Source organism: Haliotis rufescens, unplaced genomic scaffold (assembly GCF_023055435.1).
Source record: "Haliotis rufescens isolate VD_foot unplaced genomic scaffold, xgHalRufe1.0.p SCAF_4, whole genome shotgun sequence".
NCBI lineage: Eukaryota > Metazoa > Mollusca > Gastropoda > Lepetellida > Haliotidae > Haliotis > Haliotis rufescens.
The window spans coordinates 21,397,946-21,412,242 of NW_025964112.1; the positions used below are offsets into that span (position 1 = coordinate 21,397,946).

General features: G+C 43.5%; 1 protein-coding gene across 7 annotated transcripts in view; it reads left to right on the forward strand.

Annotated features, from left to right (window-relative positions):
- The window catches only part of LOC124132153 (disco-interacting protein 2-like), a 100,688-nt gene that overhangs the window by 70,804 nt on the left and 15,587 nt on the right, over positions 1-14,297 (forward strand). For 2 of the 7 annotated variants that reach the window (XM_046495876.2, XM_046495883.2), the window contains 13 exons: positions 2,884-2,964; positions 3,365-3,492; positions 4,157-4,241; positions 5,036-5,134; positions 5,974-6,115; positions 7,684-7,722; positions 8,693-8,805; positions 9,990-10,070; positions 10,572-10,695; positions 12,637-12,678; positions 12,866-13,005; positions 13,271-13,432; positions 13,834-13,964. In XM_046495876.2, coding sequence (XP_046351832.1) covers positions 2,884-2,964; positions 3,365-3,492; positions 4,157-4,241; positions 5,036-5,134; positions 5,974-6,115; positions 7,684-7,722; positions 8,693-8,805; positions 9,990-10,070; positions 10,572-10,695; positions 12,637-12,678; positions 12,866-13,005; positions 13,271-13,432; positions 13,834-13,964 — 1,367 coding nt within the window. Of the gene's footprint in view, positions 1-2,883; positions 2,965-3,364; positions 3,493-4,156; positions 4,242-5,035; positions 5,135-5,973; positions 6,116-7,090; positions 7,127-7,683; positions 7,723-8,692; positions 8,806-9,989; positions 10,071-10,571; positions 10,696-12,636; positions 12,679-12,865; positions 13,006-13,270; positions 13,433-13,833; positions 13,965-14,297 lie in introns of all 7 variants that reach the window. The other 5 variants (XM_046495877.2, XM_046495880.2, XM_046495878.2 and 2 more) reach the window with 5 other exon arrangements.

A 14,297-nucleotide genomic window follows, 5' to 3' on the forward strand; every position in this document is an offset into this window, starting at 1 on the left:
CCTGCCACCTTGTCAGTGGCTAGTGGCCCACGCCAGCCCACATTGTGACCACCTGTGATCCAGAGATCAACACCATTGGCACAGCAACAGCCTCGAGATAAATGCTTATCCAGGACGGCACTTGCTGATAGTGCATTCTCGGTCACGCCCTGTTGATCGTGTCCACTGACGACGTCACCGTAGTGTGGTGTTTGCGGACCCAGAGTTCTCGCCCCTCTCCCGGCGCCACAAACTCGACCGGCGCCCCCGAGAATCACCATCTTCGGCGTTCCAGGCGCCTCAAGCTCTCCGACGCCTCACGCTCTCCGGCGCCTCGGGCCAGACTATGTGAAACGGTCGACACCCCAACCCTAGATCTGTTTGCCTCATATCTGAATGTGGCCAGCTGTCGTCTTCCATTCCACCTGTGCCGGATACGACCGCTGTGGCAGTCGAAGCCTTCCATCGTTCCTGAGAAGGATTACGCGCGTACGCTTTTCCGACTCCGGTTCTCCCTCCCACGGTTCTTCAGAGATCCAGGCCACTCGACACCTGCCATTGACTTTGGTCTCGCCTTATTGGTCAGCCAGAAGTTGGGTTATCGACCTCCGAAACATAGCCAGAGACAACCCCTGGAACTTCCGGTGTGGTCCAACCTTCTGCTCCATCCACACGGTCTGTTGCCACACCCTCATACCCGCATGTTATCGTCTGCACGCCTGACACACATGCAGAAAGCCAAGGGCTATTCGGCTAGAGCGACCAAGGCTATTGCTTCAGCCCACCGTCCATCTACAGGGGGACTGTATGCTGATAAATGATGCTTGTTCCAGGCATTTTGTTCTGACAAACACCAGGATCCGATGACAGCGTCACCGCAGATCCTGGATCAGTTCCTTCTGTACTTGTGTAGCACCCATCGGTTGAAGGGCTTACCACCCCCACATACCTGGTCGCCATCTACTCCTTTCTGGCCATCCCGGACGATCGGAGAAAGACGAAAATTCCCGACCTACGGGCCTGGCTGCGCTCGTTCAGTCTTGAAGACCTGAAGACCAAGTTCGGACCGCCTGCGTTGGATCTGAATGTGGTCTTCAATGCCCTTCGAACCACTCCCCTCGTCTTCCTTCTTCGACCTTAAGTAGAAGACGGGTGTTTCTACTGGTTTTGACTACTGCCGCTCGAGTCCATGTACAGCACGCCCTCGACGTCTCCCATGCCCGGTTCGAATGCGGTACCCAGGGCGCCGCGTTCATCCTGGACCGTACTGGGACGTCAGCGTAAAGACTCAACTCCCAGGACAGCCTGATAGATCATTCCTTGTCCCCTCCCCCCTCGTCCAGTGTGGGTGCCGAGGATGAGGATGAGCGTCATTATGCCCAGTAAGGGCACTGAAGGTTATTCTACGATCTAAAGACTGCCGCAAGTCTAGGAAACACCTTTTTCTGCCGGTCTCCCCTTCGTCGCTGTCGTTGGTCAGCCGGAATACTTTTCCCTGTGGCTCCGGGCGGTCATCCTTAAAGCGTATGAGCCGCCGGATTGGACCCTCCCCCCAAAGGCTATTACCTGAAATAAAATGAGATCAGGGCGATCGTATTTACACTGGTCCTTCACGGTATACTGTTCCATCCCGTCGTTCAGGGAAGCCTGTTCGTGGCGATCGGACACCGCCTTCACCAACCACTACTTCCGTGATGTAGCCTTGAAAGTTGTCGCCGGCGTTCACAGTTTTGGTCCCTGGTTGTAGCCCAACAGGTCATCTATCTCCGACGCCACTGATTCTCCGATACCCTGAGCGGGGCCCGTCGACCTTTCTGGTGTTTATCACCCCAGACGAGACGGCTCTCTTGCGTTCCGCATTCGCTCTTAGGTCAGTTTTAGTTTTGGGTTACCCGACTCATTCTATTGCTGTCACCTATCCGGGTTTTACTTTTTGCATCAACTCTCGTTTCCTGACGACAGGAATGGTAGTAGATGTGGACACCGGCGCCGACGCCAACGCCGCTTCTCTGGTACCTGAGCGGTGCCCGTCGACCTCACCGGTGTTCCTTGCCTCCAGCCTAGAGGGCTCTCCTGCGTTTCGCATTCGCTGTTGGGATTGGTCGTAGATTTTGCCGCCGACACCGCTGATTCTTCGATTCCCCGAGCGGGGCCCGTCGAACTCTCTGGTGTTTATCACCTCAGATTAGCTCTAGGTTCTACTGCGTTTCGCTTTCGCTCTTCGGTAAGTTATATATTTTGGCTACACGCCTCATTGTATTTCGGTTACCTATTCGGGCGTTTCGTTTTTGCATCGACTCTTGTTTCCTGAAGACAGGAATGGTCGTAGATGTTCCGGTCATCACTTGTATGCGGTGCGGATTCATCGGACCTTGACGAGGGTTTAATATGGTTCACATCTGCAAGTATGCCCACCGGCCAAGCCGTCTGATAAAGATGCAATACGGAGTAATGCAGGATAAGTTAAAAAATTTAGTAAAATCTAAATATTTTTTACATTTGTATACTTATCCTGCATTACGAAGTCTAAGTGCCCTCCCTTTCGCTACGCTACCTCCCCACGAAGTTTCAGATGTTATGTTTAAAGCAGTTATGTCTTTTGGTGTGACGTCATGACTTCCGGGTCACGTGCCGACTGTGAGAGGGCGCTGCCTCCTGGGCTGGTTGGGACAACTTTCTTCAGCAGCTGGATCTCACACAGTTCGTCTCTCTGTCAAACATAGCAGTAAATGCAATACGGAGTAATGCAGGATAAGTATACAAATGTAAAAAATATTTAGATTTTACTAAATTTCTATCCATACTTAAGACAAAGTTTCTTTGAGTGTTTGAAAATGAAACATCGTAATGCAAGTTATCTTGGTCTGGATGAAGCAGATGTTTGATGTGATGGTGTACTTTTAGGTTCAGCCCCTGCACAGTGATGGCCGACTGGCTGCAGACAAGATGTATGTGAGGACAGGGCTCATTGGATTCCTTGGACCAGTAAGTAATGCTGTCTTTGCACATTCCTTTTAAACTTGTCTTGAACCAGTCTGTAGAAACAGAACCCACAAAAGATGGGACAGAAATACGTATGTGGTTTGATAAGTGTTTGATCAGCATTAACCAGTCACCAAACATTCAGAGGATGTGACAGAATAGTGAAAGTAGTAAATGTCTTCGACCTGTCACTTTCTGCAAGTATTAGGTTAACACGACATCTGTGTTAGGGTTATGCCCGATGTCAGTCACTCTGTTTGTTTTTACTGGCAACTAAGACTGGATTTTAATCCATCTGGGTACACAGTCCTTGCTTGGATAGAATACCTGGTAGAGACTTGAAGTATGGCATTGAGACACTGGTGTGACTACCCTGTACATACTGCTGCTGTGTGTTTTCCAGGGCGGGCTTGTGTTTGTGTGTGGCAGCAAGGAGGGACTGATGCAGATAGCAACTAGACGACACAACACTGACGACATCATAGCTACTGTGTTAGCTGTGGAACCTATGAAGTTCATCTACAGGGGCAGGTAGGAACATATCTCCCAGTTAGCTGGATGAAACTCATCTTACAAATTGTAAAGTTCATGCCATTATCACATGCCTGATAACTGTCTATAACAAACATTTGTGTATGTTTTGTAGCCTTAGTGTTCAAATCCCATATGTAGATATACCAGTCTTACCTTGTGATTTGCTGGTTCCTTTCAGTGTTTTGTAATAGTGTAGGAGTAGATGTCATCTCCCTTGAAAAGGGACATAGCTAATGATTATTGCTTGTTTTCTTAATCAGTTTGTTTCTGAGGCTATGAGCTTTCAACTTTTAGTTGATAGGAATTTAATGATTTAATTTTCTGTTTTGGTGGGTTGGCAGTGGACATTTGATAGTTTTGGTTATGGAAAACATGAAACTAAAGCAAAAAATATTTCCTAATATAGGGGCACGGTTGGCCCTGTCGTCTAAGGCACCGCAATTCGCTTTGCTGAGTTGTGTCCCTTTGTGTCAGAAACCTATGAATGTGGGTTCGAATCCCGGTTCACCCCGATTATGTGTCTAGGTTTGTCAGCACCATACCCGTGCTCATGGGTTTCACCAAAGTGATAAACGTCTGAGACCTGAAAAGCGTTGCTAAACCCAACTCACTCACTCACTCACTCACAATTCCCTAATATGCATGTTGAAACCTGTTTCAGGATTGCGGTGTTCTCTATCAGTGTATTGAAGGATGAGAGGATCGTGATCATAGCAGAGCAGAGGCCAGACTGCACAGAGGAGGAGGTAGGACCTGACACCTGTCATGGACAATCAGGGGTTGGCAGTATGGGGCACTTCAATTCTGTGTGCTTGGGTCCATTCATTAGTGATGCCAGGATCCATGAATCATGAGTTCAAATGCTAGATTCCCCCAGATTATGATCTGCCTCCTTCTTGCTCATACTTGTGGTTTGCAGCAAAGTCGTCAACTTTAGTCTTTTTGTTTATAGCTGACACACTATATATACAACTATTGTTCTGTCTGGCATTAACCCCACGTCACTCAGTTGTACTACACAACCTGTGTTTGGAAACTTAACTAGAACTTGAGTAACTTTAATGTACTGAAATATTGAACAGTTGTATTTAACTCTGTCTATGTGTAAATGTTTGTGTTCTGTGGCTAAAATTAATAAACAAAACAAAAATAATAATTTGAGGTTATTATATATATGTAGCTGATGCATTGATACCACAAGCCTGTGGTTTGATCCCAATGATGTGTTTGCTATATAGTTGTGTCGGTTGAGCTATCTCCAGCTATCTACAGGGGCTGGCCTCCCTTCCTCCCCTCTCTACCCCTCCACACACACACTTACACACACATGCCGAACTAGGATAAACCATTAATAGGAAATGTGATCTGAGAATTTCCCTGGGTCAGAGTCCTGTCAAAGATGTGTCCTACTTTCTGATAGTCATTTTCCAGTTAGGATTCTGGTAGCCAGGCCTTGATTATTTCCGGTGGTTATGCTATAGGCAGAGTACTGCAACACTGTGTGATTCCTGCTGCTGTATGTAGTGTATATCTGTTGCAGAGCTTCCAGTGGATGAGTCGAGTCCTCCAGGCTGTGGACAGCATCCACCAGGTCGGCGTCTACTGTCTGGCACTTGTCCCACCCAACTATCTGCCAAAGGTGAGTCAGTATTGATGGAGGAGCTCGGGCACTTGCTTACTTACACGTGTAGTGACTCATTATACCTGGTACTATCTGTGATTTAGGCCTCTAGTTGAAGCCGGGTCTACTAGAGTTTCTTTCAGTCGGATAAACAGAGCTAATAATAGCCCTTATAGTAACACTGAATGTACTTAAAATATTGTCATGAGACATGTTGGGGTTGGTTGACTCCGAAGGTTTTGGCAAAGACTGGTGCTGATGAAATTAGGATTTTGTGTTCACAATGATGAATAGTACTGTATTGGCAACAAGGCCAATTCTCACTGTGAATACATCCGACCTTGGTAGTCATGGCTACATGAGTTTCCTGCTGTATAGAACTATTGAGTTTCTAGCATTGCATACAAGTTTGACCAAATTGCAGCACTTGTATATTACAGCAGTTTGTCATTTCCCCTACATAACAGCCAAGAAGTTAGATTGTTTAAGGTTTTATATTACTTGTAAAGTGCTGATGTCACGAGTTATCTCCCTTTGCATAAAGATGTTTTTAACTAGGGAACCATTTCATCATTGTTCTAATTGTACCAGAGTTTCAGGTTGGTCCATATTTTAGACTACTGCCATTGCTAATATGTCCAATCAAATATGTATGAAATGATGAAAAAGTTTTGAAGCAGCGTTTCAATAGCCAAACTCCACTGCATGTAATGTGTGTTTGTATTGATGTATGTATGGATGGGTGGATGGATGCATGCATGTACAACAACAACCAAACTGTTATTTCATGATTGATATTCAGTAAATTTCTACTCTGAGATTGAAGTCATCTCAATCAGTTTATCTCTGCTTTACAGACACCGCTGGGAGGAATCCACCTATACGAAACCAAGAAGAAGTTCCTGGAGGGCTCGTTGCACCCAGCCAATGTGTTGATGTGCCCTCATACCTGCGTGACGAACCTACCCAAACCTCGGGAGTTCCACCCAGGTATGCAAGGTGTGACAATTCCCAATTTTCTTACCAATACTCACTCTGCACAGGACACCTCTGAGAAGAAGAAAAACTATATCTGAAAGTTTTATATTGAGTTGTTTTTCTCAGTGATGAGTGACAAGAGTATCATGATCTGAAAATCGAGAAAGTCCACTTGACAGCTTACTGTTTGACTACTCATTTGAATGTAATGCCATATTTATTCCTCATATTATTCCTTATTCAGTTTCACATTTATCATGATCAGTCATATGATGCCTGCACAGAATCTTCTCAGGAATCTATATAAAAGAAATTAACTTTTATTTTAAAATTGTCAGCGTATATGAAGGTATGAAAAATATAGGTATATCTGTTTTTCATGTTAATTTTATTTAGTAAAATAATGTAAAGTTCACCAGTCTAGATTTGTAATTGTCACAAGGTGAAATCTACATATAATGATCATCTGTCCGAGCTGTCAAATGGATGTACATACACTTGGAATCTATTTCTTAAAGGTGGCCTATGTGGTAGCTGTGGTTTTTGCATGTGATACATTCCGTTTCATCAGTCCCTATTTTTGTTGCAAGGTTAACCTGAAATACCAACAGTGCCTTGGGAAACTTGCTTAGAACTGATACAGTGTAGTTTCTTCCTAACAGTAAATTCTGCTTTTTCAAGTTTTCTACTGTATGCAACATTCTCTAAATGCTGAACTAGTTGCACTTTAAAGGGCTGTGTTGGTACTTCAAACTGAATTAAGAATGTCAGCTAGTTAGCAGTTTTCATTATTTTGATTTGTAACTGCAATTTTGATTGATTTTAATGCATATTTGTGTGATATGTTTAGAAATATGCTCTGGGGCAATTTGAATACACATATATAATTTTAAGCCTGGGACATAAGTACAAACTATATTTTGATATATTGGGTGGAAGGTATTTTGAAAAGAATTATGACATACGTTTTTGACAACAATTAATCTTTATATCTAGTTATTAATGACCTGAAAAGTCTGATTGACAGAGGAGGTAAATTAAAATTGACTTGCCGCATTTTGCATGATAGCAAATCCCTGTTCTGAGTCCAGTCTTTGTTGTGTATAGTTTGTATAGAATGCGATGTTGTTTGATGGCTTTGCAAAACCCTGACCTGCTAATCCACCCTCAGTAATCTAGTAATCTCAGTCATGGTCACAAGGGTAATATATCCACAGCCCTATCCTCTCTTGTTTTCTACAAACCTAGATAATAATATATATTTTCCTATCTTTTTTCATTTTCCCACTTTTTAGATCTTTCCACTTTCCAGATAGATTGTTAGACCATAAGATATAATATTGTCATACATGTCAGTAATGATAATATAAGAATAGTCTTCTTGGTAGTATTTTAAGGAATAAATGGTAAAGTGATGTCATGCCCTTTTGTTAATTTCATAAAGCATTGTTGATTGCAGAATGTCAATTTGAAGCTTATACATAACTGCATGCTGATGATATGAGCATAGATGTTTGCTTGTGTGTGTTTCATCTCAATGGCTCACCTCATTTCCTTTGCTAATTCTTTGCTCACATTTTCTCTGGTAGCATTTGACGCCAGCCCGGCTGACCTTCCATTTCACAGTGGTGAGACTATAGTTAATCCTGACGTCGATGTCGCCTATCGATAATTCAGATGTCGATATCACCTTTTGATAATTCTGATGTCGATATCCCTTTTTGATAATCCTGTTTGTCAGTATCACCTTTTGATAATTCTGATTTCATTCTGCCCAGACTTGATGCTGTTGTTCTTAATCTATCCATGAGGCTGATTTCTCTGTCTATCCTCACATCACTGACAATTAACCCTGAAGATGAAGCCACTGTTGACGTTGATGTCACCTTTTGAAAATGGTGATGTCGATGTCGCTTGTTGTCGATGTCCGATGACATGTCACAATGCAGTTGCTCTTGATGTTATGTTGCAGGGCGTGGATATAGCACTTGCACATTCTCTACACGCCAAACTGCCTCCAAATGTGTAGCCACAACTAGATCTAGTTAACATTGCTTGTACAAAATGATCAATTAAATGAAAATATTCTGAACTATTGAATGTAATAAGTTCAATTTCTTCAACTTTTTTGCCAGAAATCAATGTATAACTTATTTAACTGACGTTTACTAGATTTATTTCATGATGTGATTGTTTATCCCTTTATTGTTTCAACAACAAATTGGTATGTGGAGATCTTTAAGCTCAGACCTCCCTCCACAAATCCATCATAGCACCATGTCTGTTGTTACTTCCTTGTAAACATATGCCAGTCATCAATCTAAGACGGCTTTGTGGAATGGGGAACTGATTGACCATTACCTTTGTGCTTTCAAAACCATTGTATATTGTGTACCTGTACTTGTGAATACTATTGATGTGTGTATCTCTTGATAGCCACTATCCTCAACCTACTCCTTGTGTAGTTTCCTAAATCCTTTGTGATCAATAAAGCTAATGAAAGTTGATTAGAGTCAGATTGTGTCTAGCTGCTGCCATTAAGATGTTCCTCTGTTTTTGTTGTGCTCAATATTCATGCAGCATTTTCTGACTTTTCAGATGTGACCCCATCAGCAGTCCATGTGGGCAACATTGTACAGGGAGCCCGCATGGCGTGGGCACAGGGGCGTGATCTCGGGATAGGAGAGGAGGATGGGGATGCTTCTAGGAAGGTGACTGGCGTCATGTTTTGAAATATGATGTAACCATGACAGACAAATTTAATAGTAACTACAAACTTCAAATGAAAAACAAAACAAAACAAGACAAAACAAAATCTGTAAAACAATAACAATTACCATTGGTCTGGCCTAGATATTGACTCAATAATAGGAATACCTCATTGTAACATCTGACATTGTTCTTCAGGCATCAGTGTGACCCTGTTTGTTGTATGTGACAGGTGACATGGCTTCAGTGTAAGGCCTGATGTGACCCTGTTTCTTGTATGTGATAGGTGACATTGATTCAGTGTAAGGCCCAATGTGACCCTGTTTGTTGTATGTGACAAGTGACATGGCTTCAGTGTAAGGCCCAATGTGACCCTGTTTGTTGTATGTGACAAGTGACATTGATTCAGTGTAAGGCCCAGTGTGACCCTGTTTGTTGTATGTGATAAGTGACATTGATTCAGTGTAAGGCCCAATGTGACCCTGTTTGTTGTATGTGACAAGTGACATTGATTCAGTGTAAGGCCCAATGTGACCCTGTTTGTTGTATGTGACAAGTGACATTGATTCAGTGTAAGGCCCAATGTGACCCTGTTTGTTGTATGTGACAAGTGACATTGATTCAGTGTAAGGCCCAATGTGACCCTGTTTGTTGCATGTGACAAGTGACATTGATTCAGTGTAAGGCCCAATGTGACCCTGTTTGTTGTATGTGACAAGTGACATTGATTCAGTGTAAGGCCTGATGTGACCCTGTTTCTTGTATGTGATAAGTGACATTGATTCAGTGTAAGGCCCAATGTGACCCTGTTTGTTGTATGTGACAAGTGACATGGCTTCAGTGCATGGCCCAATGTGACCCTGTTTCATGTGACAAGTAACATGGCTTCAGTGTAAGGCCTAATGTGACCCTGTTTCATGTGACAAGTAACATGGCTTCAGTGCATGGCACAATGTGACCCTGTTTCATGTGACAAGTAACATGGCTTCAGTGTAAGGCCCAATGTGACCCTGTTTGTTGTATGTGACAAGTGACATGGCTTCAGTGTAAGGCCTAATGTGACCCTGTTTGTTGTATGTGACAAGTTACATGGCTTCAGTGCATGGCCCAATGTGACCCTATTTCAGGTGACAAGTAACATGGCTTCAGTGTAAGGCCTAATGTGACCCTGTTTCCTCTTTTACAGCACCAGTTCCTGACAGAGATTCTCCGATGGCGATCACAGTCCACACCTGACCATATCATGTTCACCATGCTCAATGCCAGGGTTGGTATCTTTTTACATGTGTAGGTAACAGATATGATGCCTGTAAATTTCAAAAGTGTACTCCACACAATCGCCTTTCTGCCAGGTGACATTGATCAAATAGACATAAGTCTTTTTGTATTAGCCTAAGCGATTAGTATTGTGGCATCAGTTGAGTCTATGGTGTTAAGTAGGTTGAATGGTGGAATTCAGTGATCAGTTATCTGCATTCTTTCATCTACTGGTCCTCAAATCCTAATTTTCGATCACCATTAAACTTCACCCACTTCAATGTGAGTCAGTGAGATCATCTAGTGCAGATCAGTCAAAGATTGTTGTCTTACAAACATATAATGCGGCTGGCAGACCAATCAGAATGCAGGACTCTAACATCACGAGCTAGAAGAAACATTTGGAGTCTAGAAATAATCTGTAGAAATCCAATTTTCTGCTCATGATGTATTGAGACACACCAATTGTGTTGTGCAAACCATCTATATTTTGTGATGGTTGTTGTTTCAGATGCAGCCCCATCTAACTGTTACCTGCTCCCAGCTACACAAGCGTGCAGAGAGAATCGGCTGTCTGCTGATGGAGAAAGGAGGGCTGAACACAGGCGACCACGTGGCACTCATCTACCCACCAGGTAACACATTAGTCTGTGTCTTGTGTGTCATGTACCCACCAGGTAACACATCGGTCTTTGTGTCATCTACCCACCAGGTAACACATCAGTCTGTGTGTCATGTACCCATCAGGTAACACATCAGTCTGTGTCTTGTGTGTCATGTACCACTACATAACACATTAGTCTGTGTCTTGTGTGTCATGTACCCACCAGGTAACACATCAGTCTTTGTGTCATCTACCCACCAGGTAACACATCAGTCTGTGTGTCATGTACCCATCAGGTAACACATCGGTCTTTGTGTCATCTACCCACCAGGTAACACATCAGTCTGTGTGTCATGTACCCACCAGGTTACACATTAGTCTGTGTGTCATGTACCCACCAGGTAACACATTAGTCTGTGTGTCATGTACCACCAGGTAACACATCAGTCTGTGTGTCAAGTACCACTACATAACACATTAGTCTTTGTGTCATCTACCCACCAGGTAACACATCAGTCTGTGTGTCATGTACCACCAGGTAACACATCAGTCTGTGTGTCATGTACCCACCAGGTTACACATTAGTCTGTGTGTCATGTACCACCAGGTAACACATCAGTCTGTGTCTTGTGTGTCATGTACCACTACATAACACATTAGTCTTTGTGTCATCTACCCACCAGGTAACACATCGGTCTTTGTGTCATCTACCCACCAGGTAACACATCAGTCTGTGTGTCATGTACCCACCAGGTAACACATCAGTCTGTGTGTCATGTACCCACCAGGTTACACAATAGTCTGTGTGTCCTGTACCACCAGGTTACACATCAGTCTGTGTGTCATGTACCACCAGGTTACACATCAGTCTGTGTGTCATGTACCACCAGGTTACACATCAGTCTGTGTGTCATGTACCACCAGGTTACACATCAGTCTGTGTGTCATGTACCACCAGGTTACACATCAGTCTGTGTGTCATGTACCCACCAGGTTACACAATAGTCTGTGTGTCCTGTACCACCAGGTTACACATCAGTCTGTGTGTCATGTACCCACCAGGTTACACATTAGTCTGTGTGTCAAGTACCACCAGGTAACACATCAGTCTGTGTGTCATGTACCCACCAGGTTACACATCAGTCTGTGTGTCATGTACCACCAGGTTACACATCAGTCTGTGTGTCATGTACCCTCCAGGTTACACATCAGTCTGTGTGTCATGTACCACCAGGTTACACATCAGTCTGTGTGTCATGTACCCACCAGGTTACACATTAGTCTGTGTGTCATGTACCCACCAGGTAATACATTAGTCTGTGTGTCAAGTACCACCAGGTTACACATCAGTCTGTGTGTCATGTACCACCAGGATACACATCAGTCTGTGTGTCATGTACCACCAGGTTACACATCAGTCTGTGTGTCATGTACCACCAGATAAAACATCAGTCTGTGTCATGTACCACCAGGTTACACATCAGTCTGTGTGTCATGTACCACCAGGTTACACATCAGTCTGTGTGTCATGTACCACCAGGTTACACATCAGTATGTGTCTTGTGTGTCATGTACCCACCAGGTAACACATTAGTCTGTCTGCGTCATGTACCACTAGATACAACATCAGTCTGTGTCTTGTGTGTCATGTACCCACCAGGTAACACATCAATCTGTATCTGTGTGTCTTTGAAAAGTGACAAGATGATGCGAACATCAGACTTTCACAGAGACATGCATAATTTTCAAAACAAAAATTTTAGAACTGAATAAGTACCAACTATGGTTGGTGCAAGAGTGATGACTGAGATCATTGACCACTAACAACTAACACTCAGTTACCATGCATGCCGATATTGGCCCTGACATGCTTGTAGTCAGAGTGATTTGAGAGTTGCTGAACTGAATTTAAGTGTCAAATACGTCTGAATGTAATCAGTTAAATAGTACCTTTTGTTTCTGTCTGTTTCAGGAATAGAGCTGATAGCTGCATTCTATGGTTGCCTGTATGTAGGTGAGTCAACAGGCCACATAGTTCACCTTCTATACATTTAACATCGTATATTCTGATAAAGTGATACTACATCACAATGTGTTGTTGGTGTGATGATTACAAGTACCAATCTTGTTTCAACATTTTGATTTAGCCGTGTATGTGACGTAGGTGATATTTAGTAAAACCCTGATGCTGTTTCTGCCAGGGTGTGTGCCAGTGACGATACGCCCACCCCACCCCCAGAACGTGGGCTCCACCCTCCCCACTGTCCGGATGATTGTAGAGGTCAGCAAGTCAGTCGCCATCCTCACAAGCACATTCGTCATCAAGCTCCTCAAGTCCAAGGTGTGTACATCATGTTTCGCTTGCTTCAGCCATATGAATGTTTATTTCCTCAGACTGGGAACTTTCTGATCTGTAGTAGGCAACCATATTAAACATGGACAGATGTCAAACTATCTAGGAACATTAGGTAATTTGAATTATGAATTGCACACTCTAGTTTGGTTTGTGAAATGGGTCCTGCCAGAATAGGCAGGTAGCTGCAGACCATGGGTGAGGTCACATTATAGTTCTCTTTGTGATGATTGTAAATGTTTATGTCATACAGGAAGCAGGAGCTATTGTTGAGTCCAAGACCTGGCCCAAGCTCCTGGACACCGATGACCTTCCCAAGCGGAAACTGGCTGCTGTGTACCGTGCCCCCACCCCAGAGATGATCTGCTACCTTGACTTCAGCGTGTCCACCACGGGCATGCTGGCTGGTGTGAAGGTGGGTCTGCATGGGTGGCCAACTCTGTTCTCACGGCTCTCTTTCCCATCAGCCAGATGATAACTCATTCTCTATAATTTTTGGGAGATACACAAATTTCATATTTGCAGGTGTTATTCAGTATTCAGTGCAGACAGATTGATCTTTTAAAGCCTCAAGCTCACATCTCTTCCAAATGAGGTCTCTGACATGATACAATTTGGGTGAATGCTATAAAACATCTTATTTTTTTCTGGTAAGTATTTATAAAATGCAATAGATGATGGAGTTGTGTGTCCTAAATTTGGGATGTGGAATTTTTGCAGCGAGATGGCCATGTTTAAATGTTTTTCAACCAATAGTTTCACACTTTCATTCATTTTACAATTTCTCAAGAAGCAAATTGTTCCTCTGCCTTACAGATGTCCCATGCAGCTGCCACTGCTCTGTGTCGAGCCCAGAAACTCCAGTGTGAACTATACCCGTCCCGTGATGTTGCACTGTGTCTCGACCCGTACTGCGGCCTCGGCCTGGTCCTCTGGTGTCTCAGCAGGTAGGTGCATGTACACAGCAACAGGCTACTTTCCAATAGAACTAAATAGTGTTGATAGAGCCTGCATGGGGGATTCAGGGGCAGAATAGCTTCTTGATTTCAGTGATATCACTTCTGGATCCACAGGATCCACTGATATGAGTTCTTGCTGATACAGGGTATATAACATTAGATCTTATGATATCAGTTCTTGCCAAGGCAGAGTATTTACACTTGATCCACTGATTTCAGTTCTGGCCAGTACAGGGTATGTTGCACTTTGTCCACTTATACCAGTTCTTGCCAATGTGGCATATACATGTATAACGTTGGATCCACTGATATCAGTTCTTG